This window comes from Mchenga conophoros, linkage group LG9 (assembly GCF_057382185.1).
Source record: "Mchenga conophoros isolate Kocher_MC1m ecotype Shallow Benthic linkage group LG9, M_conophoros_male_GT1.1, whole genome shotgun sequence".
Lineage (NCBI taxonomy): Eukaryota > Metazoa > Chordata > Actinopteri > Cichliformes > Cichlidae > Mchenga > Mchenga conophoros.
The window spans coordinates 20,526,841-20,554,480 of NC_140534.1; the positions used below are offsets into that span (position 1 = coordinate 20,526,841).

Below are 27,640 nucleotides of genomic sequence, written 5' to 3' on the forward strand. Positions count from 1 at the left end.
ACTGCATGTGGCTGTGTGACAGTGACTGCGAGGTTAACACACCTGCATTCTAATAACACACAGACTGGACGCCGCCGCCTGGGGAAAATGGACGACTATTCAATTTTGACTCACGCTGAGAGGCCACTGACCGCAGCAAGCAATGTTAATGTAGTTTGTTCGCTAAATGCATTTGCTGGTAGCCATTGTTGCTGTTAGTTCACCTCTGGGTCTTGATTAAGATTATAAATCCCTCACAGTGAGTGAGAAAAGCCCGATAATGTGACTTAAAGTGGGAAATACAATCTGAGAGAGCTTTAAGTATGAGCAGACAAAATGCATCACATTACTTAACCGCAAAACACTCTGTTCCACTTCATTTTTTTCAAAACATGACCTAGAATCTTTTCAATGTTCTTCTTCCTCAATAATCTTCAATTTTCAAATCCATGATATTATATAAATGCTGGTGTCAAAGAAATGCGTAGCAGTCCTGTGGCACCTGTGTCTTGACTTATTGCTGGATGCCAGGAGATAACACTGCGTGTTTAAACCTGCCTCTTTTTCTGCTCATGGAAAAATTATACTTTCACATACGTTTTAATGGAACACTTTCAAGAAGAACGTGCTAAATATAGTGTATGTGATGAGCTGGAAATGAGAACGGTCTCACTACTGACATAAACCTGGCACCGAGGCCACGGGCCACCATGCATATTTGTGATATGCCGGCAGCTTTGACTGCAAGGTATTTGACGCCCTGGGAATGAAAACAAGCTGGCAAGTCGAAAGCCAACGTGAGTTAATTTTCATGCATTTTTCATGCTGTGAAACCAGCAGCTAGAACATGTGAATTAAATCTAACTAATCATCCATTTTCATAACCACTTATCCAGTGCAGGCTATCCCTGCTGACACAGGGCGAAAGGCAGCGTATGACCTGAACAGCCATCGTAGGACTAACAGAGAGACAGATAACTCACATTTGGGATCCCCATTAACCTAACATGCACATCTTTGGACTGTGGGAGGAAGACGGGAGTTCCCAGAGAGAACCCATACACTCAAACTCCACACAGAAAGGCTCCAGCTGGCAGGCGGTTTCAACCCCATGGCCTTCTTTCTGTGAGGCACAAGTGCTAACCAATGCAGCACCACTTGATTGCCCAAATCTTTTATCACCATAAACATTCAAAACTACCAGTGCAGTCCTTTAAATATCTAGCTCAGAAATGGCTTTTTCTCCCTGGGCTGAGTGGCTGTTGCTCTATCTTCCACTGAATCCAGACATTAGACAAAGTCTGCTCAGGTCTCTAGAGGTATGTGGCCATTATTTGAGGCGGGTGGAAGGAAACTACGTGTCACAGAGTAAAGACAAAGCCCAGTGTTACAACAATCAGACAAATGGCTCCTGGGCTCTGTAAAACCAAATACAGTTTGATGCCTCTGGACCATTTGGGTCTTATGAGTAAAACACCATCTGTAACTCTGAGTCTCCTTCCTCTTCACTCTTTGTACAGTGTGCTTTGCTGTCACCTTACCCTCTCTTTCACCCTCTCACTCTTGCATTGTATTCCTAATTCCTTCAGTTAATCCCAGTTTCTGTCTATCTCTGTTTCTTTGCCTCTCTCGTTATTCAAAGCACATCCTCCCCGATCTCTCCCTCTTTCCCTCCTCACAGCATCCCTAAACAAGGACAAAGTTGTAATCCATTTACTACACTGCTGTCAACAGATTCCACCCAAATAATCCTAAAAGACTCAGAACCAGGCCTAGGTACTATCAAGGGAATGGCAGGAACAAGGAGGCGGAATGCACAGGGGACGGATGCAGGAAAAGAGGGAGGAGTGAGAAGAACATACAAGGGGTGTGGAGGAGTACAGACGGAGGGAAGTTGTGTCACAGTGATTTGAGTCTTTGTCACGCAGGTGGCGCCCAGGGGTTCCCTCAGTCTGGGCAGAGAGACAAACGGAGGCCCATGTAAACCTTAAAGAGGATTAACCCTGCCGGAGCGCTTTAATGAGACCTGAAAGTGCCGGGCACCGGAGAGCCCCGCTGATTGAGCCGCGCTCCAGTCGGATCCCAACGGTCCGCCGGCCCAGTGGCCCAGCAGCGCTGCTGCAGCCCCGTGGCCTACAGCTGCCCGCTCACACTGAGCCACATCAAAGCGGCCCGTCTGGGAGAACCCCGAGATGGGAGGGAGGGGGGGAGGGGTGGGCATGAGGGAGGTGGGGTGTGTGCGTGTGTGCACGCAGGAGAGGTGGGAGGAGGGTGCCTGGATGGAGGAATCCCTTATCTCGTCCTGAGAGGATGCTGCTCTGTGGTGCGAGATTGTCTGGAGCTGCCACCTGTCCCAGGCATCTTTGAAGGCAACACTAAAGCCTGTGATGGGCCTGACCTCCTTGAGCTCCCATTCTTTTATGTCTCTCTTCATTTTCTGCTTTGTTACACCCCCCCACCCCCTACACTCTCTACTGCTCTTCTCTCTACTTCTTAGCCCTCTGTCTCACTTACACCCTCATATTCAGCCGTGCCTCCCTTTCCGTCTTTCTCCTCTCTCCAGCGATATCTTCCACTTCACCACGCCGTTAGAAACATTTTAATTATACTATGTTCATCAGCCTCTTCTTCATGTAGAACAATATATACTTGTGACCCTCCAGAGACAAGAGCAAGATACGGGTTGTTGGTTGGAGGGATAAGGGTGCTTATCTTTGGCACTATGTGAGAGGAATGCAAATGAAAAAAAAAGTGATGAGATATGGATTCAGAAGAAACATGTCGGACTCTATCATACTGGTGAATACGGGGTAACTCAAAGCGGAGAGGAAAATCTTGTGATATTGTGGCTTTAACCGGAGAGCTGAGGAGAAGCCCTCATGGGTATTTAGTCTTCTTCTTTTCATAATTTGGTGCTTAATGTAAGCAGGAGGGAGTGTTTATTCTCCTTTTGGATGGACAAGACACAACAAATCTTCATTTTTAAGCTTTCCCGTCGACAAAGCGCCATTGTTCCTATTTGCATCTGCGACTCGATTAACCAATCACATTGGAAAAGAGGGTAAACACACTGGCAGATGATGCTACAACGGCACTGAGAAACACTGAGAACATCTTCAGTCCTCTAGAAATTCTTCTTAATTCTTCTTAGCTCCTTCACATTTAATCTCGTCATTGTTAATAGGAACTGCTACTGTTCAGAGATATGCCGTTTTCACACACACACACACACACATCAGCTTTGTGGTAAAAGCGCCGCATGACCTTAAGATGGTATGAAAGTGCATTCTTGAAGCACTTCAAACTCCGCTTAACCCTCTTAAATCATCAAGAACTACAAAGAGGCACATGCATGCGAGAATACTGCCTATCTTACGGTGCGAGATGCCTCTAATAAGCTGTATAAAAGGGGATCATCTGATTATCCCTGGTGTGCTGGACCAAGGGGCCACGGCAGAGCACAGGCCCATGTTGTTCTTTTTTGATGAAAGGAGGTGGATGGAAGGGATCCCTTTCCATCGCCTGCAGTGTGCCCCAGGCTTCTCTGTGCCGGCACACCACTGGGGGACTGCACCATGCCACCACGCTCAAAAAGCCAATATTGAAACAATCACAAAGACAAACACTTACCCTTGAAACAGGCACGTGTCCTCTCACCCCAGGCTCTCCTCAGTTGTTTGAGGGGGGGGGGATGTTTGAACCTGCATCCAAGCCGGTTGTCACATTTAAACCAACAAGAGATCAGAAAGTTTGTTCGGTGAGAGCACTCTGCTACTTTTTTCTCCTCGTACACATGCACACACTTTATACTTTACATTATACATAGCGCACAGTGCTTCCTCTCTCTGCCACGTATAGAAAGGCCCTGTGCAGTCCATACGAAGTGAGCGACCAAGTACTGTAATTAACTGTAGCGAGGCCAGGGCCATTGTTGTGTGGATCACGTACAGTTTGATGACAGCTAATTCAGTTCAGTGGTCAGCTGCATTTTGATATAGAGGCAGACAGAATGACGCCGGGGCAGCGGCCGGCGTGCTACGGCCGAGTAGACCTGAGATCAGCTTGGCGCAGCGGTTCAGAGTTTAACCCCTGTGACTGGACACCCACCCCCCTCTCCCTATAACCATAAAATCGTGGAACAGGTTTTACACCACGGCTCAGCGTTCCCGGTAGCTTTCCCCAAACACAGGGCCAGTATGATCCATGCAGTCACCTTTGACCAGGATCAGAGAGCAGGATTCCTCCGGCCAAAAGATCCATACCTCCACCGCCTGTGCGTAGCTCAATTGGTTTCTGAGATCAGTCAAGGACAGCAAGGCTTTGGTGTGTGGGGATTAAGCCCTTGCAGCCAGATCTAGGCTAGATTTTTAAGGAGCTAAACCGAAGACTATTGAACTGATAGTTATCCATCACAGCCTGAAGATACTTGCTGTGCCTGCTCTGCCCAGACTAGATATAACACAGCAACAAAACTTCTCACTTCAGGGACGAAATTCTTTAGCATCATCTCTAAAGCTTTGCAAATTTACTGGTTGCATTCATCAACCATTCAGAGTAGTTTCAACATTTGTAAGAAAGCCATTGAAAAGCACGCGATTTAAGTCCCTCCATAGATGTGTTTAGGCTGGCAAAGAAGGGAAAGATGAGAAACTTTAAAAAAGAAAAAAAAGAGGATCCCTTTGGAGGAAGCAGAGATGCGTCGCCAGCAAGTGGGCTCACTGTTGCTGCACGACCACTGACCGGCTAATCAGCACACAATGTAGACAGATGTCAGCGCACAGCGTCGCATTCACACTTCTACACAATTAAAGATCTTAAAAAAAAAGACTTCTCCCTCATTAATCCTCATCTCAATCCTTTCTCCTTATCCTGCAGCAAAGCCTCATGTATTAGCGTTGTGGTAAGAAGGATATGGACTCTTATCCAGTGTTTGCCCAAGAAAAGCGGCTAAGACTCAGGCATCACCACGATTAGCTAATGCTAACAATAGGAGCAATGTTTCCTTGGTGCCTCCTCTTTTCTGCGCTGAAGTGGGTGTTAAAACCAGAGTAAACAGAGACTTAGGCCAAGGACATAAGAAGAGTGGGAGATCACAAGTCTGGGTGAATAGCGCAGATTTACTCAGAGCGCGAGGCCCTGAAGATAAACCCCTCTTTTGGTCTCTTGTGGTTGCTCGACTCCCACACCTCCCAGAGCTTCGCCACCATGTTAACGACCCATCGGCCAGGTGTGGTGAGGCTGCAGGTGCCATCGCATTTAGGCACATTAAGCACTGACACACACTAGCGGTAAGAGTAATCGGATTTACCTGGCTGTCTGCTGCATGGCGTGGAGCGCTGTGCAAGCGCAGCACAACGGCTTAGGGCCCCCTCTCCATCACACACACGCACACACCTGGGATGAATTAAGGAGGTGACAAAGCCCTCATAGAGAGGGACTGCCACAGGAGAATTAAGTGTGTGTGTGTGTGTGTGTGTATGTGCAAAATATGTGTGCTCAATTGTGTACTGAACCAGAAACCAGAACAGGAGCCCGTAGCTTTTTACACCTTGTGGTGCAGGAGTGGCGACAGATGCTATAGGCTCCTGGTTCAAAGCAGCCGAAGAGCAGGGGTTGGGAGGGGGCGGCAAAGGTTTAAGGGGGACCCCTTTCGATCTGCTGACCCTCAGATCGTCAGAGCTCATGGGGATTGAGCTCTGGTACTGGGTTCAATCAGACAGAATGGGACCGCTGCCTTTAGGAACTCCCCATGTCCTCAACACCTGGGGCCAGAAGGAGGTGTTTTACACAGCAATGCTCTCATCTCAAATCATAAGTCTTCCTGAGCGAAGGAGAGATCATAGAAACATCAATGAAAAACACCAGAAGTCACTGACACCGACCTTGTTGGTGTTTTCATTCTTCCCTGAACACCGGGAATCAACTTTTTGTGTAATTCTTAAATGTTTGTGTTGTTTTTCTTAGTTTATTAATATTTTCATCATGCCTGTGATAATTTGGCAGATCCCAACATGATATGTAAATTGTTTGTTTTTCCTGGTCGACACCAGAAAAGAGAGAAACATAGTAAATCCTTGTCTTGAAAAACCAAAAACTACAAGAACCTTGCTGCAGATGTCTGTGCATCATGCCTACACATCCCAGCATCACTGCTATCACAGTCCTCTACTCCAGTCTGCTCCATACGTCTGCAGTCTTCCACCCTCTCGAGTCCTCGTGCACGAAGAATTCCTCTTGAAGCGCTACAGCCCTTTTGACTTTTCCTGCTGCTTTTGAACTCTCCATTTCAAGACTGTGACTTTTCCACATGACCCCAAGCCTCAGACTTAACCCCCTCCCCCCAACCCCCACCCCTCCAACCTTCCTGACTCCTACCCCAAGGCTTCAGTGGTCTGGAACCACCAGAGTTCCTTCACACATACCCACACACATACATAAAATGAGAAGTGGCAGTGTTGCTGAGTTAGGTCAGGATGTAATGGGCAGTAATGTTCTGCCCTCGAGGGTTCTGTCCAGAGAACTGCCTGGTTTTAAGTAACCTTTACCTTAAAGAGGCACCTTGATGACTCTCAGGCACCCAACCACGATGGAGAAGCAGTTAATGAAGTGGCTGAATAAATAGAGTTACAGTATAAGGTTGGGGTCCACTGGACTTTCATTACTGCCGCTGGATTAAAATCCTTCTGGCGCACTCCTCCTGCTCCCTTTCAGCACCAGTATAACCAAACTAAACAAGCTATCACATCAAATCCTTGTCTGCAGTTAAAGTCCTGGCCACCAGATTAACTTCCAAATCAGCCCCTTTGCTCTCCAAACACCCTTCTCCAGCATTTCTTTTACTTAACCGCCACTATGTGTCTCACCTTTTCTTGGAATTATCTTTGCGTGTCATCCTTGCGCAGGGGCCATGCTAATCTTCTCTGTATCGTTCCAATTTTAGTATCCTTCCTTCACCCGATTCTCTCGGGCTTTGTCTCTGTGAGTCTCTCTCGCACTCTCTCCCTCTCTGTGTCTTCCTCTGCCTTTCTCTCATACAGTCTCTGAGTCCCAGAGAGACCGAGAGGCAGAGTAGGGGGTGGTGAGGTTTGACTCTGCGTTGCTTTTGGGCTTTGAAGTGTGTGTTGATGAGAGAAAGCGGAGTACTGTGTTCAGACAGGCCCCTAATGAGGGAATTAAGAAGCTACGCTGGCCGTTCCCCATACTAACTTCCCAAGCGCAACACAAGGCGAGAGTGCGTGCGTGCGTTCACAAGTGTGTGTGCCTGTATCTGTGTGCAGAGGAGAGACGGAGTGTAAGAGAAGGGCTAATCTGTCAGACTTAATCAAGCATCTGGCAGCCCTGCCTCTCACCTACAGTAAAAAGGGAAACTTGGCTTCAGCATTACGGGTTCTGCAAGCATGTCCTTGAGCTGTGTAGCTTCTCAACTTTACACGTTAAAGTTTCAAGTTTACCATTTTAAAATGAAGTGAGCGGCTCTTGTGTTTGTGGCTCGCGGACTTACGATAGTGCGAGTCTAGGTAGCCGTTGCGAGGGTCCATTGCAAACAGCGTGCCCCGGTATGGAAGTGCATGGTCAGCCAGATGTGGCAGGGAACCGTGCTGCTCCTTCTTGAGCAAGGAAGGGCGTTCCTCCGTAGACGTAGAGGGCTCCTCATTTATGCTTCTGTCAGGGGCGCCAGGCGTCGGGACCTGAGAGCTGATGGCGTTGCGCCTCTCACGGTGGTAAGGCGTGCCTGAACTCTCGTCCTCTGCGTGGACATGAAGACAGAAAGACAGGAGAAGAATCCAGTGTTATAAATTTGGAAGGGCAACACATTTTTCTTTTAAACAGATATCAGAATAAAAGCTGTAGCTATGAACGCTGCTCATGTAGTGGGGGAGCTCATAAAAGGAGGAGCTGCTTTGCACACCTGAAACCTACGGTAAATCTGCCTTCCTTCAGCCCCTGGATATGAGAGTTCAGAAGCAGTCAGCGTATGAGCAAACGGACACCATGGAGGAAAAAATTCCAAACATCTGAACAAGTGTTTAAATTCACATCTGTCTTCTCTTTTTATATAAAAATAAATTCTCATGAAGAAAACAACTCAGGCGTTCAGTCAGCATTCAAAGATGCCCGTTAGCAAGCATCACTGGCTACACCAACCCCACCCTGCTTCAGTCTCCAACCAACCCCCACCTTTCACTCTTAAACTAAATCTTTTTCTCTTTTTCTATCTGTGTCTAAGGGGGAAATTAGGAGGCCCTCTGGAGAAAGCTGCTTGGCATGCTGTATAAAGCGGATAAATGTGGAGCTGAGTTCAAGGGCTAAGCTCCACCAGAAAGACCTGACCTCTGACCCCTTGGCTTGACCTCTGAGATGACATATATAAGGGTCAGTTATCCTCGTGACCTGGTATTAGCCCTTTCTGTAGTCTGATACCACAGAGACTAACTCAGAAAGAAACATGCCATCAAAAGTATGTCATTTTTTTTCAACTGGGTTGATTTAATCTTTAAAACAGGAGGACATAAATCCTGCCTGATGATTTAGGCCCGGACGTCATGATGCTCAGGGGCAGACTGAACTGGGATATTTTAGTGAACAGCACTTTAATGTGTTTGTGGGAAATTCTGCAAAATCACTGGTGACATGCTAACTAGATAGGCAGGCCAGACCTTAAAAGAGTGTGATTGTTTGTACGTGGCCTATTTTAAGAATTATTTTTGTTTTTATATATTTTGACATTTTGCACTATCAAAAGGGTCAAAACATGAATTCCAAATGATCTTCAATAACACGTGATCTTAGGGACTTGGGTACTTTCTTAGGTTTTGCTTTGAACTGAGACATCTGTATGTTATAGATTCAAAAAAATCATCATTTGTCAAGAGCAAGCCCTTGCTTTTTTGCCCTGAGCCAAATCCTTCAGTTCCAGCTTGTGTTGCCCGCAGGTCTCCATGTTCAGCCCGGGTTATATGCAATTATGAGTTCACCACTAAGGCTGCTGGTCATCAGTACACTCCAATGTTCTTTCTTGTATTAACGCTTCTCACCGGGAACCTGGCAAAATACCGTTGTGCTGGCGCCAGAGGTACTGCAGTATTAGCAGCCTAACAGCGTGAGCAGCTCCCCCACTATGTGCCGCAACCCAACAGCATCCAACTGCCAATTAAGAAACAGAGGCGAGGGCCAGATTAAAGAGCGCACTACCTTAAGCACTGAAGAGTGCTGCTATAGAGCTGTAGCACTTCACAGAAGAAGAGAAGCGATCAGAAAGGAGGAGGTTAAGAGAGAAAAACAGAGAGGGAGAATGAGATTGAGAGAGGCGAAGAGAGCGAGAGAGCAGGAGGAGCAACCCAAGGGTCCTGCTTTTATTCCCTTCACTCTCCCACATCCATTACCTGCGTTTGGACCAGCGTGCCCTCGTGCAGCACTGGCAGCAGTTTCAAGGATTCTTAACGCGGAACTGACAACCAGAGAAGCAAGGCGCTCTCATCCCCGGGAAATGACAGTGTCAGTTATGATATAAGTATTTAATCCTATACTGCACAGTCAGTGATCTTATTAAGGGAATAATGCAACTTATACGGTTAAAGCTGGATTAATAGGTCTGCGCTTGCAAAGCGCAATATTAACATAAAGGGATTTCAGAATTGGGTTCATCTCCTGACATGAATTGAGGAAGTCGAGACTGTAAACTATGCGGGGAGCGAGCGATGCTAAGGGCAGAGCGTGTGGCTGTGTGCAGCTCCGGCTCCTACTGTGCACGCTCAATTCTTTAACATCCAGAAAAATCTAGCATTACATCTGGGAAAGTAGAAACTTTCTACATATTGATGAGCTTGTTTTTGTACTTTCATACATATATTTGATGTTTTATAAATACATTCATCACTGGGGCTTGACATGGTGTAGCGTGAAGTTATGAAAAACTACAAAGGAGACTCAAGCGTTTACTTTTTTTTAAAAAAAATCTATACTTTACATTTCTATTTGCCAACTATTTCAGTGAGCACTACTCTTCTTGTCCTCAATCTTTCGTGTTCTGTCTTTTTCTTTCCTTTTACTTTCTCGGTGACCCCCACCGCTATTCAGATGTGTCTTTCTCCCTAAAGGGAGGTCAAGCGACTAATAGTTCAATCACAGCACTGTCACAGTACCACCATCCCCCCTCCAGTCACCCCAGCAAGCCCTGGGTGGGTTTCATCATTCTACCATATACCACCTAGAGGGAGTTCATTACATCAGTTCATAGGACCTTAAAGAGTTAAACAAACACTCTGCAGCACAAGGGTCAATTGACTCCTTGACTCCTCAGTGGAGGAAAGAGAGTCTCTGGTAAGGTTTTTCTTCTATGCTGCTTGTACCTGGCGAGTGGAAACTTTTTACATCCTTCTAACGTGTTGAGCATCTGTCAAGAAATGAGGTAATGAAGACAGAGAAGACACAGGTAAACACATGCAACTTTGAAAAGTTCAACCCTGCAACACTTCTCCAACTCTGACCATCAGCCCAGCAGACCCTTTCCCCTTTTCCCTCCCTCATTTTTCATTCCTCTTTTATTTCCCTCTCTTTTCCCATGGTTGCCGCATCCAGTCCTCTACCAGTTTGCAGGTCTATTCAGCCCAACACAAAAGCAGCAGGCCGGTCCTCTGTGGACCAGAGGAAAAGCATGCCTCTCAAAAAAACAGAAAAAAGAACTATCCCGCTCTCTCTATGGTGATTGAATTTCTTAACATCTTTTCAAAAAGCGCTTAAATGCCTGGAGGCGAGAGGAAGAAACAAGCTAATGGTGGATGGGGAGCACTGAACAAATTTCAGAGCCCTTTCCTGCTCGCGTTTGAGGTTGAAAGCGAGCTCCTGCCTTTCAAGTTTCAAAGTCCTCCTTCCTCCCGCAGTGTCACTGAAGGATTTGAAAAGAAGGTAATTGTGCTCACTGCCGTCCTGATCAGAGCACACGCCCCAGCTCTAGTATTTCAGGAGCTTTCTCTGCCACTATAATGGTACCTGGTGCTCCATTCCTGCATTCTTCCTCCCTTACTACTCTTTCTCCTCCTTCTCTCTCTCTCTCTCTGACCCTCTACAAATGCACTCTGTATTGCTCTCACTCACTTGGTTTCTATCCTTCTTTCACCCCCAGCAAGCCGCTCATTAAATCCTAAAACCCAGGTTTCTCCCTTTTTTCCTCTTGTCTGGGGTGTCTATTGTAGGATTCTGGTTCAAATACCTTTCAAGAAAACCCTATGCATGGCCTTTAATATGGCAGTATAAAAGACAGCGTGGATGCAATGACAAAATGAAATTTTGAAAGAGATAATGAGATATGGAGTGGGGCCAGTACCTCTTAGAACTGGGCCCTGGGACAAGAGGGGGGCTAAAGTTAAGGATGCCCAGCCAATTCAAAGAAACAGCAAGTGAAACAAAACGCTCAGCTTGTTGTTTTTGAAGGCATTTTCTAGAGGCGCAGGTTAAGAACGAGGACTGTTGTTCCTCCACATGCCAATCGGTCCCTCACTCCCAACCGTCTGATTCGCCTTCTGGCCTGAACTCAGTCAGAGTCTCCAAAGTTGGGACATGCATGTTGTACAAAGGGCCATTGCGCACCATAGTTTCCCCCATCCCCAGTTACCACTTTTTCTAAAAGCTCAAAATATCAGAAGGGGTGTTCTTGTACCTCTGAGCCAAAGCCAGACATGCGCTGTATTCCACCTTCGAACTTCTCAAAGCGCTGTTTGTCAGTGGCACAAACACGTTTTGGCTGGGGAGCACATGGAGAGCGAACAAGGAGAAGAGGAGTGGAGGATATGCGGTGAAATCACAAAACACTTCTTCAAAGCTCCTCTCCTCCTGTGCAATAATCTCTTGCTCCCTTTTTCTTTCTCTTGCAAATCAACTCCCGGGAAAGACTCAAGACTCCCCAATTAACAATGAGAGGGGGAAGAAAAATTCCAGCAGCTGGCTAGAGTTTAATAAGACTACCTCTCCAAGCAGCTTAGGCTTATGTACCTGATTCACCGGCCCTGGCATTGGAGCTAAAGACAGAGGGAATCATTCACGATTAGTGCAGGCTGAAATACGAGGGAGAGAGCGAGAGACCGTTCAAGCTCTACCAAACCCAACAGCAAGCGCGTAGGGGATTACTGCAATTGTGTGAGGTATTTTTCTGATCAACTTCTTGGCTGATAGGCTCAATGCCACAAGGAGCTCGGGGCCTTCCACAGAACAAGGTTCAGTTATGCATTATGTGAAGGTTAGCGAGCCTTGATGTATCTGACTAAAAAGGTTGACTTTTGAACAACTTCCTTAACAAAGACATCTAAATGTCAGAAGGCAGAATGAGGTCATTATTCTGATATCTGTGGGCAGGATAGTTAGCAATCCCCCAGTCTAAACGTCTGGGGAACTTCAGCAAATATAAAAGTTAGCTCCCTCTCACTCTGCACTCGTGTTTGATTCTGTCTCTGCAGAGTGAACCCGCTGTGGTACATTATTTAACTATCAGTGCCTGATTGATGCTTGGACGAATTGCAGAGAGAGGTCAGGATGTTCCCTCTCCTGGTTAGCAGTCTATTGTCGGCGGCTGATTTCCCACACAGCGTCCGCAAATGCCCTCTTCAATATTCATCTAGGCAAATTTGACGACTCCCACATCTCAATTTGGCTCTCGGCAGCCTACGCCCCAGCCCCCTGCTCCACCACTCGCGGTCCCAGCTTGCTCTCTCTGCCGCCGGGGGTCTTCTGGGACGCACCCAGAGCCTCAGCATCTCACAGTCCCAGCCTCCAGGCCCCGGGGCTGGGGAGGGGCAAATCACAGCCTGCTTGGCTCCTTTCTCTTTCCTTGCGCTCACCTCAAATCAGCCTCACAGCAGGGTTGTGTCGTGCCAAGCCTCCGCCTGCCCTAAGCTACCCCTTATTCACCCATTAGGGGCACAGGCCCACCGTAGAGCTGCCCGAAACCCCACTACCATTTCATCAGGGCCACATTGTGAGGGAGCAATGAGCATCGCAGTGAGAGAGCTGAAAGCCCTGACTGTAAAAAGCACACTGATGCCTTTTTGACCACAGATAGTTACAGCTTTTAAGGTTTTTCACTCAAAGGGCACCTTGGCCTGTATTCTTTGAGGAATCAAACACCAAGAGATGCATTTGATCAAGGCTTCAAAGCAAAAAGATGCCATTTAGTGCTCTGATTGGCTCATAGACTGTATTAGCATTGCTTCAGACTGTCACAAGCCAGCTATCATCAGCCATAACCTGTTAGACCTTTGTAATGTCCTCCGCAACAATATAAAATGATTATGTGCTAGGGCAGATGAGGGCATAGTCATGTCCGCATGGGATAGTTTGTCTTCGAGGGTGGATCTGGGCACACTGCCCACCAGACCAGAGTGGGCCAGCTTTCCACTGGGCCATAGCACTGGAATCCCGCTTCTGACACCACAGTGATCCGGACCAAGTCTGTGGCACTCAGATTAGGGACGGCTCGCCAAGAGAAATGAATATCCAGCCAAAGAAATGCAGAGCCAACAGTTGGGATAAAATTATAAAAAAAAATAATACAGTAATTTCAAGCACATCAAACATGATCCAAAATTCCACTGTGGCTATATCTCACCTTTTAGTATAGAATAAGAATTTATAAAGCTCTAAGCATGAATAATCAGCTTTTATTAGCGCAAACCTTGTGCATTTATAATTCAAATCCTTTCATGTAAACAAAATGAGTTTTTACGTAGAGAAACACATCCACACATTGGGGTAAAGGTTTTTAAGAGCTTTTTAGTGCATTGCATTGAGACATTGAGAACCCCATTAAGATAGTTTGCCCACACTTACTGGGAGTTGGATAATTAGACACTTCAAAGGCACCTGCCCGCCCTCCCAGGGGAGACAGAAATCGCCGCCCCACGACCCGTTTAAAAGCATGTTAACTCGTATCTGAGGCTAGCAGGCTAATTTAACTTTTGACATTTGATATCTGAGGAATGAGAGAGATCAGCCATTTAGCTGGAACAGGATTACCCCCCCGTACACACCCCTCCTCCTCTCCCACCCGTTCCAACCAACCCCCCCCCCCCCCCCCCCCCGCTCCACCAGTCAGGCCGGATTCATTAATTTTCTTGCTGCTAAGCACTTTATCAATGACTAGTGAACATCTAAGTCCAGAGTGGACTCTCTCTCTCCCTCCCTCACTCACTCCTCCATGGTGATTAAGCCCGTGGATGTTCAGATCTGTCTGTCTAATTCACTGCCTGTGCTGTTGCTGCTGATCTCTTCTCACACCTGCAAAGCAGCTAAGTAAACAGAGGTGAAACTTTTTTGAGAGTCAAGCTTGAACATCATTCATACCGCATCCAATTTAAACAGCATCTGACGAGGTCAAAATGCCAGAAACACTTGTACAAATAGTACAGCTCTATTGCTACTCAAACACATGTCAGCTCGTGGTTTTTATCATGGTTATGACCGTTTCCTCTTTTACTATGCACCTTATAAATAGGTGAAGTCGTTCCAGAAGCCTCTACTTTGGAAACTGTATTTAAAAAGCACTTCCCAAATGATTTAAAAATGCTGTAACAGTAGGAAGAAGGCTGATCGCCTTCATCCTATTTCAGTGACTGAGTAGACCATTTTCCACCGCACAAATTATCGTGCAGTTTTAGGGTGGGTCACAGCTTTGTGCACGTTCCCTACTGCAGGATGCACAGTACTTCTTTCAGAAAAAAGAAAAAACTGCTGGGGCTCTATGGGGATTCATTTAGGTTGAAAGCAACCAGTTTTTTATTTATAAATTTAAAGAAAATAGCAGTAGCAAGAAAAAAAGAGATGGCAAAGAAAGGTTTGTTGGCTTCTCATGAATTGAATGCGGGGAGATGTCAAGAGAAATCAAGAAGAATAGGTATACCTTACTTCAAAAAAGGACTATAAACATCCTTAGGATCACAACCTCAAGCTCTCCAGATTAGGAAACTACCACATGTTACAGTTACAGCAATACAGCGACAAATGCTGCGTTACATTTGCCTCAGGAGTCGGATGCTGAAGCTGGGAATGACTTAATTGCGGAATTGAGCTCCTCGGAAAGGTAGAACATTCATCCACCACAAGAAATACAGAACAAAGCTTTTTTTTTCTTACACTTAGCACCCCTGCAGCACACTCATGAATAGACCCTCATTAATGCTCTTCTTTAAAAGTTTAAGGACTAAACATACCAGCGCATTACGCGAGCACAAAACTGGATTTTAGCATTTTTTTAAAAGTACTGTCAATATTTACGTAGCAAGCACATTGTATTTTGAGAATTTTGTAACTGACCTGTTGCGTATGTATTTTGCAGAGTTTTTCTTGTCAGCATGCAAAGAAAATATTTAAATCAATCATTTATTAACGTGAGCAACAAACAGTTTAGTGCTAAGTTTGTCAATATTTAATGCAAGAAAGAAGCGTGTCTTATTTTTTGCGCTTGATATTTTAATTAACTAATAACCTTGTTTCCAAAACGATGTAACTTTTGTAAATGACCCGTAAAACTAACCACACCTATAAGCACTATTTGGGGATTGCTTAACCACGCTCAGCCTTGCTTAATAAACCCTTACAGTTTTAGTGTTTACTGTTCTACAGCCGCCATCTTGGCTTACTTAGTCATGTTGGTGGGGTTGTTCCAACTTTCTGTCTTGAAAATTCTGACTTCCGACTTCAACCGGAATGCAGTGAAAGCTGCTAGTGTCGATGCTTAGCATACAGCAGGGGATAGCATCACAGCAAGCAGTCTGGAGATACACCCTGAAGGGCAAATGACTGACTAAATACTGTTTTATCAAGAGTTTGCTTCACATAGCATACAGCACAAGCAAGCTAGTCACCGCATCGGTACATTTCTAAAGGTGGTTTACTGGCCTGTATTTAAACACACAGCAAACATTCTTTCCTCCAAAGTACGCTTTGTTGTGTTCAGGCTAAGCTTGTTGAGAAGCATAAGGTTTGGACGTAATTCAAGTTTCTTATCTTAGTTTGTACAAACTGTTAGCTGACTTTTGTTTAGCTTGCTAATGTTGCATGCTACATAACAAGCAATCAACCATTGCAATGCAATTTAGCAGGCCAGTGGAGTAGATTCAGTTTTGGACTCATGCAGGTTTCTCACGGAGTAGCTCGTGATTTAGTTTATCTCACCAAACACCTCATGCGAATACCCTTTTTCTGCCTCCTCCTGCTTTCTGTCATCACTTTCCCCAATCACAATTCAGCTGTCGCAGTTAAATCATTTTCTGTTTAAGCTGCAAGATGAATGAACTGCTGATTTCAAACTTGTCATACCTGTGAAACTGAACAGTCAACCAACGTAAGTGAAACAAACCTACAGGGATACATTTACTTGTGTTTATTTAAAGTACCTCTCCAAATATATTTAAATTTAGCTAGCAATCATTGACATATCACAGTTTGGGAGTTTTGAGGGGAGTTAATTTGCAACCATAAATCTGCATTAGTCCCAGTCTCATGCTTTCTGCTGAATGTCTACATTACAGGTTGAATCGGGGGCTACATGTGAGTGTGACGGATCTGGGTTAAACGAACAGCATGCCTGCAGCTTTGATGCTGCAGCTGGTAATGCTTACAGTTTCTAACCCATCACATTTAAACGCAAAGGTCTTTAGAGACCATGACAATCAGAATTCCAAACTACAAGCCAAATGCCATAAAAATAAAACAACTCAACAGACTCACTTCACTGTGCTCCCACAATGAGGGGCTGTTCTTTGGCACACACGTTAATCCACCCTGGCTTCAAAAAAGTGAATCAACACTTTACTTTTGCAACTCTAATTATCTAAAATAACATTGGCCCATTTTCCAGTTTAATCGTCAAGACTGAGCAGCTAACAGTTCACTTCATAAAGATTTTCCAACATGCTGTCATTTTATGACGCTTAATAGTCAGGCCACATTTCCTACAGAAGACCTGACCCTCACCTGCCCCCAATGTGTGATATCAGCGGGAGTGCCGGCTTAATAACAGAGGGTAGTTTAGCCCTCTCCTTCTCAAAATAAAGGTGAGATGTGGACAACTTCATTATAGTGTCTGCTGCAGGCAGGGAAAGCCCTGCAGATTAGAGGATCTGCCATGTTGGCCAAACAGACTTAACCACTGTCTGTTGGGAAGGGGCTGAAGGTTGGAGGTGAGCGAGGAAATGAAAAAGCACAAGATTTCTATGTGATTAGATAAATGCCTCTGTAATGCGAGAGAAAGCACAATACACAGTGAAACTTGCAGGTGTGGACAATTTATGGGACTAGCTGCTGGAGAAATGGTCTCATATGTCACAGGTTAGATCAGACAGGATGCGTAAAGTATGACTGAGGGGCTATATGCTCGTTTAACGTAAAGTGTAGTATGGAGTATAGGGAATGTTTATCTGAGAGGATCCTGGAAGTTAAAGATTGTTTGTACATGTCACTCTTGAGTGACATGTACAAACACAAAAACCATAATTTTAAAGTCCACGACTTTAAAATTTAAATCCACTTCAGACGAGTACAGTCAAAGCAATGTTGTGGGTGAACTGAGACATTGTGGAAAAATTGTATTGTTACTTGTTCTAGAGAAATATGCAATATGAATAAATCTGCTCCAAAGGACCATCTGCCAAGTTTAGCTGCAGTAATATTTAGAGCACCAAAACTTTAATATTTATATGTGAAGGACTCACTTCTCATGGAGCAAGTCAGGTTTGTTTTTTGAGGACGATGAAGGGGATGCAAATACAAATACTTAAAATGTGAAAAGTGGAGCAAGCATCTTTGGCCACATTGTTACAAAAATAAACTTTTTAATGGATACTTAGCTTTTCTTAAAATGAAACTATGATGTCAGACTGATAACTGACCCAGATTTAGCATCACCTATCAAATGCATATATATTTGTTTAAAAAATATCCTAAAATCTATAAATCGAAGCCTTTACCATTCCCTGTACCGTTCCACATTCTTCTATTTGACCAGATGTATTGCAGTCTGTCCTCGTGTTTGTTTTCTCGACCTTTTCACTCCTCGTTTTTTCCTCATCAAATCTCCTCCGTCTACACTGCGTCCATTTACCTCACTTCCCATTTCCCCGACTATTCCCCCCTGCATCTCCCCTTCCTGTGGATGTCCCTGCTCAGTAATAAGCTCCTCTCATGTATGACCTCTCCTGTCATTCCCACCACTGGAATCCTCCTTCTCTAATCTCTGCATTACTTTTACATTAATCCCACACTCGGCCGTTGGAGCTCATGTGACACATTGCCATCATAAACCGCTGCTCGAACTGGAATGAATTGGTGTGATGAGGTAAAGCTGACTTAAAATGCTTAAGGCTACCACAGGATTCACCTGTAGCCTGTTGCTTTTCTTTTTCTTCTCCATCCTTAAGTCCCCCAATTTTCCCTCTCAACGCCCCAACTCCTTCAGTGCATTTTCACTCACTCCTGGCCTTCAGCTCACACTCCAAGCCTACTTCCTGTTCCCATGTCTTCCCCAAATCTTCTCAGTCTTCCTCCATCTCCTCTCATCCCTTTCCCCTTGCATTTTCTGCCTCTCTTCATCCACTACCTCCCAGCACCTCCATCCTTCTCCCTCTCCCCTTTGGGCCGCAGTGGGACTGTTGGACTCACGCAGCCACATGCTGAGCTCCTCCGGAGCCAAGCCAGAACAAAGAGCCCATTGAGCCGAGCAGAGACATAATGGGCCGCCTCTGACAGCACCGAAGATGAAGTCATGAGGTCGCCAAACAGTTAATAACGACGACCCCATCCTCCAGCTGCACCAAATGTGCGTGTACAGTTTTGGAGAAAAGTGAGAGAAAACGAGGGTGTCTGCAAGCACGCATGACTGAGTTTCCACAGTCTGCAACGCGTGTGTACATATCTTAGAGCATGTGGACGGACAAAAAGCTTTTAAGGGCGTAATGAGATACTCCATGACACCCAAAAATGTGCTCAATCACTGCGTAAATACCACAGAGGAGAGACAAAACCATCAGAGAATTGCACTTTTAGTTTTGGCCTCGCTCCAGCTGCAATGCAGAACACCCACCCCACCACCACCACCACAACCACCTCCCCCCCTTCTTCCTCATTGGAGTCTGTCTGGCGCAAAGTCTGACATGAGACACATCTCCCCGGGACCGGAGCTGTCGCTGCAAGGCCCACACTCTGAACATCATTAGACTCACAGCTCCAGGTGAGATCATGCAGGGTAGCAAAGACCGGAAGATCCAAGTGTATTTGTGTCTGTGCAAAAGCACGCATGCTGGAGATCTGGTTCAAGCATTCATCTCCATGCCACTGAATGACCGTGGCCTATTAAAATGCCTTTACAGGACCACTTGCTTGTCAAGAGGCCTCCGGGCTGAGTTGTGCGCGGGATAGGGGAGGGAGGCAGAGCGGGCGGGAGGCGGGAATGGTGAAAGACAGCTATGCAATTGATTAACATTAGAAGGACTTGCTCAAGTTCAAATTGCACGACCTCCTCTGCTGTAAGCTACAGACATTTGTTTCCCCGCAAGTAGAAAGCTTCTTTCAAACCCTGTCTGTGCTACACATCTGAGTTCAATTCTCCGCATGCCCTCACTCTGAAAATCAATTCCTCCTCCTCTCCTCTGCTCTTTTCCTCCAGGTCTGCGAACAGACCAGGGCGAAGGGATTACACTGTCCCTCCCCAGATCCGAGCAAGACAACAAATGGTTCTTATCAACTGACACCCCCTCTGCCGTCCAGAAAGAAAAGGCAGAAAAACTGGCCAAGCCGCTTCAGCACGGATGTGTTCTCTGGGTTCTGTCTGCCAATCGTGGCAACTCTTTTCACACTTAAAGCCTGAGCTATTTACGAGAGCCCTGGGAGAATACGTGCACAGCACCGGAGGGTGGGAAGAACTGAGGGGAGAGAGTTGCTGCTTCTCAACCTCTGCTTCTAATCAATCACCAGAAATCACTGCCATGGTTTATGGCCTTTGATCCTAGCTCCTCTTTCGCACTGGAAGGGAGAGAGTTGGGCAGAGAAAGGGGAGGGAAAGCACAGGGAAGGGTGAGAGTCAAGGCCCAGAGGGTGTAGAGGTCAGGGGAGAGAGATTAGGGAGTACAGAGCCTTTTGCGCTCTCAAATCTGAAAGCATGTCTTGATTTAATCCAGTGAGTTTAGAGCGCAGAGCAGCAAATGGCCTGGAAATATCTTTCATGCAAAAAGCTAATTATAAAAGGCAGTAAGTACCTCACAAAGGTAAAAAATATAAAATATATTTTTAAAAAAACTGACTCTAGCTCTTTGTGCACATAACATATGATTTCACAACTCTATAATATATTAATAATTTTATATTTTTTGGCTTATTTATGTATTTATTTTGCAGAAAACAAAGAATCCACAGGTTATTCATAAGCCAACTAGCTGGTATTATTTCTGAAAATGTTTCACTGTGCATAATAAATACATCTTTGTAAATAAAATCAAACTATACAGACAATATCGAAGCCTATTTTTCTTTTATATAAAATCCAACCCTGGTGGCAAGGCCACTAGTTGCCCCTTCATCCAAAGAGAAGAGCGCAAACAAACCAAACAGAGAAAAACACGCCACAATAAATCCTCCCAGTCGGGTCGTGACACTCCTGCTTTGTTCCTCCTGGCAGGTGGGAGGCCACTGATGCCTCCCGACAAATGGGCAGAATGGTAGAATAATCAACTACTGTTTCCCCACTTTATTGGTTTATGGGTTTACGGGTTTACGAGGCCGCCGGCCTCGCACTCTGAGGGGAGCAGCAGGAGCCAGCAGGACCTTAGATACAGCAGATTGAAGCTGGTCAATACGCACCAATCCTCTCTCATGAGACAAGCTGATCTGTCATTAAACGGCTGGTCATTGGTTTAGACTTGCATGACCTTTGACCCCTGGGCCTTTCTGGTAAAAATGACCTCGGGTTTGTTTTTGTTTTTTTAAGGAGCCGCTGTGACACGAACTCTCACAACATATTAAAAATCTAAGACTTGAGATGTATGCATGCCATGAATTCGAAATCATTTAACTACAATTTGTTTTAGTATCTAAAGATACACACACATAAAAAAATACCCCACAGAATTCAGCATCATTGCTGAAAGACAACATTAACGTTAAAAACAATACTGAGATTTTTAACAAAAGCTGAGATTGCCAAACTTACTCGAAGATAAGGAAAAGGGGTAACCTTATCTAATACGGTTTGCAGACTTCCTGGTTTAGACTATTGCTGTGCATTCACTCAGTTTCCTTTGCAAATCGGTAAAAACATGTGGCTTATTCAGAGATGCTTCTATTGATTATCATTTCCTGTTTTTGTTTTTTGCCCTGTCTCTTGTCTTTGTGGTGGATCTCAGCAGTTGCTATATTAAGTCCAGTGTTGTTGTAACAGCTGGCTAGCACAAAAAGAAGATCTACATTGTAATTAAGTTGATTTTTGTTCTATCTACAACAAGTAGCACTAAGTGGAAAAAAAAAAAAGATGCAATTCCACTACAGCTAAATTGTGGTGGCACCACTGCAGTGTTCAGAAGTCTTGAGGCGGCGGCTTATATGCATCCTCCAGCAGTGAGGGAGCAGCGAAGCCCCAGCAGGCAGATCTGGGCAGGCAGAAGTGTGCCAGACGAGAGAGGCCAGGCAACGCTGGAGTGGGTTGGGCTGCTGAGGTTCCCCTCCGCCCTGAGTAGCAGCGAGGCTAAGCTAATCCTGCGCCTCAGGCCCCTGTGAGGTGGCTCTGCCAAAGTCTGTCCTCCTGCTGCTGCAGGAAATTGCCTTCAGTGCAGAAGTCCATGAAATGGCTATGGCTCACCAGTGAAGGCAACGCACATCCGCCTCGTGTGCACATGGTGATTTTACAATTCTACAGGTAGCTTCAATATTTATCTTTGAAAGCTCATAATGTACTATCATAAAAGAGCATGCTATGGTTACATTTTGTCACCTTCTATGTATACCTTCTAATTCTAACACAATGTGTTTTTATGCATTTCTATGTATTATGCATGTAGCATACAGCGGTCGTTTGACACTTAAAGCCACTTTTCCTGTGTGGGGCTGCATGTCAGGGTCTATAACGCCTCCTCCATTGTGCTGTTTGACCCACGGGCCAGGCAGCGCTCCCATGAGGTCCCTTATCCCTCCATCAGTTCTTTCTCATTAGCTCCCACAGGCAGAGCCCCCAGCAGGATAACATGAAGAGGCCCCTGCCTTCCTCTTTGGTCCCCATAAAAAAAACATATAGCACAAATACAGATGACACAGATCACCTTTTAGGAAAAGAAAAAAAAACAACAGTTCAAGAAAACATCACTTAAAATATTTAAGGAATCAATCCTCCCGTTAGATCTCCTCATTATGCTGAGTCATCTGATAACAGTTATAGTCAGGCTGTGTTTGAGTGTTCCTATTAAATTTATGCATTCATGAATAACTTTCCTTTATGGTAGGTATTGTTCTTTTTGTGTGTGTGTGTGAGTTTGTGTGTGTGTGTGTGTGTGGGGGGGGGGGGGGGGGGGATAAGCAGCAGGGACAAAAAAGTGGAAAGCAGAGGTGACAGCATGAGGAGGGAGGAGGAGGGGGAGGAGATGGGGCAGGACACAGTGGAGAAACAGTTGATTATGAGTCCCATCAAGTGATCAATGATTTCATTAATAAGACGGATCATGCGGCTGTCATAGCTGTGACAAGGGCTGAGGGATGATCCGCTCCCAGTGCTCCATTTCAAGCCTCCCTCCCTCCCTGTTCTTCCAATATTGCCTCCCTCTGCCAACGACAAGGGAACGCCAAGGAAAGAAAAAAAAGGGGGGCTGGGTGTTCGTGGGGATGGAGGGAGGAGGGGGTTAGTCATGAGGGAGGGAGCAAATGGAGAGGGGGGAGAAGAGGGAGGAAGAAAAGTGAAAATCCATTTTGAAACCCATTTTCAATTAGGGGTCCACAAGCTGTTATCACAGGTGTCCCAGAATGGGGGCCCGTAAGTGAAAATGTCTCCTATCCGTTTCTGAAATGAAACCTTATCTGGGAGGCACAAAGATGGCGGGGACAGCGTATCTGTAAATTACTTTCCATCCCTGCTGTTAACGGGAACTTTATTTCTGTCAGATGACATTCCCCTCTATTTACTGTTGATCATTTAAATGGCTGCCTAAAAAGAAGGAGGCCCCTCACTCTTCCTCTATCACCCCCCTCCTCACCCAGCTCTCTGTATCATTCAACCTTGTCTGCCCATCTCAAGATTTTTTTCCTTTTTTTTCAGTGTAGTCAAGTGCTCCTTTTCTTCTTTAAACACTTTAGCCACGCTCTCCATTTGCTTGGGGATTTCTGCAGTAACCTACACGAAAGCCTAACATTTGTTGCCCTTTAAGGCTTAACTTGTTTGCCTTCTGAGACCCTCACTCTCTCACCCTTTTAAGCACGCCCATTAAAGCATCCCAACTCGCCCACTTAATAACATGCTTTGCAGAGGCTCTGCAGTCGAAGCGGCGTTCACTGACAATCTTCTAAACTGAGCCCGCTTTTTCAATTCCCATCCTATTATTTACACTCGCTCCCTCTCCTTCCCTGGATCGGCAGCACTCATATCATAAACGTCCAACCAACCAGAAACTTTTACTATTCTTTTTCTCCTTTGCAAATAACCAGTCCTTTAGCTCCCCCACCCTGTTATTTATTTATTTATTTTATTAGCAAATTATCCCATGACGACAGGATTTATCCAACCAAGGAGCATGGACATCTTTTTTTTAATCGTAGGACCTAACAAAAGAATCAAGGGACTTTGTGGTCCACCTGCCTGCTGAATGATGAGGATTGGCGGGGAGAGACACCCCCACCCCCCACCCCCCTTCATCCCCACCCCCCCTCATCTCCAAACCCCTCCTAAAGAGCACCAATCACAGCATTGTTGTGGCACAGTCGGCTCTTTTGAGCTGTCACTGCTAAAAGGAGGGGACACAGAGATGAATGGTACACAGGATGAAGCCACCATTTAGCTAACCATGTGGGAACGCTCTACCAAGACTCAATAATTACTCCGGGGCCTGTTCATCCCGGACAAACCCAACTATGGAGAAGAGAGCAAAGGAGCAAGGAATGCTTAAGTTGGGAATTATCGCTGCAGTGCACACGAAGGGAGGATTTTGCAGCTTAAGGTTATCATCACTAATAAGCTCTGATCAGATCAATACCCGTTTCCGAGCTGATTCACGGTCACAGAAGACGTCTGTGCTTCCTGGTAGCAGAGATATCTTTGGAAACATGCGCACTAACCAGTCCACCTGCCCTCCCTAATTGTTTTCCACTTTTCACAACTTATCATAGCACGCTATTGCCAGGCACTCCGTGGGGGTTTCTGCTGTGCTGAGATCAGGGGCCGCTACTCTGCCTGACGGGGGGAAATATTTTGCCGGCCCTTCATAAGATGAACCAGTCACTGGGGTTCCACAGCTGCTCACAATTACCTTTTGTTTGGATGGATGCATTGGGGCAAGGGCTACGAGGGTTAAAGTTGAGGCGAGTGTAGGGTTACACCTGATAAGAGGTTATGAGTTCTGGGGCCGAATGGGGAATGTGCTGTAATTATAACCACACAAAGAATGTGTAAGCTATCTTATGATTCAAAGAGAGAGATTGAGATCTAAAAGGGACCTTTCTCTACAGATAAGTATCATCCCTCCCCTCGTCAAGTGAGTTATGGGACTACTGTATTTTAGGGAGTGCAAAGTCGTAGCACGCCCTGTGACATGGCAAACGGGAGATTTTTAAGACAAAGCTTGCGCCGTTTAGAGCTGTAATTATCAGCACATTACTAAGAAAAATCCACAATCACGGTTCCAAATTACAGCCATGCTTTTTCCGTAGTAAACTTTTTCTTACTGTCCCTTTAATGAATGAAACAGAGCCAGCCATCTGGGAATGAGTAAGAGTGAGAGTGTTCCCAAGATGCTTCAGGATGCATTAGCTTACCTACTTCCTGTGATAACTTCCATATGGAGAGCAAGTCACAGCGACTTATTTACCCCTTCCTAGACTGTTTGTCTTCCGTTCACACTTGGAATGATCATGTTTGACATCAGCAGAATGAAGAGGAAGTCACAAAACACTCTATCAGGCCACCAGCTCTGCCTCCGAGAGTCAAATCTCCATACCCCCAAAAACCTTCCAAATCCTCTCACTGCTAATGAGCGCAGCTGCAGCTTAGGCCATGGTGATCTCAGCTCCGATTTTGTTATGACTTTCATTTGAACAAAAGAAAAAGTCTAATATTTCTACTCCAAGGCTCAGAACTGGGAATGAAAGGCTGAATGACGACAAGCTTAATTAAGCGCAAGCTCCGTGCAGCTTTTAATAGCAAGTGTTAAAGACATTGCTAAGTAAACATGTCAAAGTTGCTACCAGTGAGCATTGTATTTGACTCACTGTTAGCCATGAAAATAAAGAAAGAGTTATGTCAAAAAAACAGTGGGTGTCTAAATCTTTAGATGGTCGTTTAAGTCCTATAATACTCGTTGGACTGCCGGTTAGTTCAGTGGCCCTACAGCTCGAACATGTTGAGTGATGGTCGCTGATACATATAGACTGTAGATAGAAGATGGATGTAGACACCATCACGTCACCCTTTGTGGACTTTATTGTGACCTTGCAGCAGTCATTGTTGTGATTTCATGGACCAATATGTGATCGTATGTCTTTGTTATTAGCTAGTACAAGCTAGCTTGTTAGCAAAGTGCATCCATTGCCTGAAAGGATGCATCACACAGAAACAGATACCTGCTAACTAATGCTAAGTTAGATACAAATAAAATACATGCATAAAAACTGGAACACTGACTACTTTGTTGGCCTGTTAGTACAAGTAGCTTCATTTATGACTAGCAGACAGGTAGCGGTTACATAGTGGCCTAGCGGGAAAGTGGTAAAGAAATCAAATATGGGAGTGAAAACAAAAGTCATCCAAAGGTTTTGCACCGTCAAAGGCAGCTGCGGGTGCCTTTGGTTTCAGACTATAATACTGGATCTTTTTTTCTACGAAGGTTTGAACTTTGAGAGTATTTAAACAAGAGAGAAAAGCGTGAAAATGTTCATGCCTGTCTGAGAAAAGTTTATAAAGTGTGTAGTGAGGGGTTTTACAGCCTTAAAACATCATTCCTGTAGCACTTCACTTCCTGCGGCGCATGCATTGTAATGTAAATTTTGCTGACAAGTCTGCAAAGTCATAAAAAACAGACATCTTCACAGACCCTCATGCTAACTATCTGATGATGAAATGTACATCATGCAGACCCAAGTGGATCCTATTGGATCCTAGTGAACTTGTGGATGCGGAAAGCATAATCCCAGTATAAGTATTCAAAATGTTAGGCCGTGACACAATTAGAACCAAACCCAACGCTTGCAGTACCTTTTGATACAAACATTCAGAGGTTCTTGTTTCTTTAAGTGTAGTGTATGTAATGAGGCTGCCTGTCAGCAGCAGTCCATTTTAAGTATATGCACTGCCACACTATGCCTATGACTTAAATGACTTCTTAATAAGGAAGTTTATATTTAAGTTCATCAATCATTTTGGGGTTGTTTGTTTTGTTTTTTTACCTTTACCGGGGCATCAAATTTATTATTGAGAACCAAATTTCTCTTTTCCCAAGTACATATCCATATTTCTGCTGTAAAACCCGGTCTTGTAAGTCTAAGACAACTGTAAACCAGTTACAGTTTGGAGCTGGTGGCTATTTTTGGAACTGCAGGCTTTGGCACTTAATTTTTCAGCCAGGAAGTGACATATTGTAACCAAACTCACAGAGGTCTGAAATTCATCTGACCAAAAAATGCTGAATAACAAAAGCTTTTGTGACTCTAGCAAAATAAAACATGAAAATGGATAGGAAATTTTCATTCAGTAGTATGTTCATGCACACATTAGGATAGCATTTGTTATCTGATCTGGTTAACCTGAATGCACTTTTTATTTTCAGTCGTCCCAGCTGAAAAAACAACACCTTAATATAAGTTGTGTGCATTGCATTCCTTCAATTGTGGACTTTTATTACTCAAAGAGTAATCTGACTAATGGGGCGGCTTGTGGCTATATTACGAAAGATCAAAAGGTTATTGGCATAAATTACTGCAGCTCAGTTAGAGGTGACTTGTACCGTTTGAGGTGGTGCTGGAGGCCACTGCTTTCTCACTGATGTCACTTCGTGCTAATGAGCCCTTGGTAGCCACGATGGTCTCCACCCTCTTCTTCTTCTCAGCTGCTGAACTGGCCTGGGACTGGGTTTCCATGACGATTGTTCATTCCTCAAGACCTCATGGAGACGGGATAACTAATGGAGAAAAAACAGAAGATAAACCCGGTGAATGCAAAGATTAAGTATATATTTAGAAGATTAATAAGTTAGCAATAAGTTTACTTTTTCTAATGTTATCTGTAGAATGCTTCAGAAATAGACTGTGAACCCTGTGAGGAAAACTTCAGATCCAGTCCTCCCTTTTCATGGTGCCCAGAGCACACTGAGGGTCAATCCAGGAGCTCACACTGATTTATTTTAACTCAAACCTGCTGGGCTCTGATCTGCTTGTCAGGGGCCTGATTTCCTTCCTCGCTAACTGCGGTTAAATATCCAAAACCAAAATTTAGTGCGAC

General features: G+C 45.0%; 1 protein-coding gene and 1 pseudogene across 1 annotated transcript in view; both read right to left on the bottom strand.

Annotated features, from left to right (window-relative positions):
• gli3 (GLI family zinc finger 3) overlaps positions 1–27,640 on the bottom strand; it is a 96,286-nt gene that overhangs the window by 51,361 nt on the left and 17,285 nt on the right. Inside the window, exons 2-3 of the mRNA XM_085286851.1 lie at positions 27,147–27,320; positions 7,481–7,726 (exon numbers count right to left, since the gene is read on the bottom strand). Of these exons, the coding sequence (XP_085142977.1) occupies positions 7,481–7,726; positions 27,147–27,279 (379 nt within the window). The 5' untranslated portion in view covers positions 27,280–27,320. The remainder of the gene's footprint in view (positions 1–7,480; positions 7,727–27,146; positions 27,321–27,640) is intronic.
• Positions 6,840–6,938, bottom strand: LOC146567185 (U6 spliceosomal RNA; annotated as a pseudogene).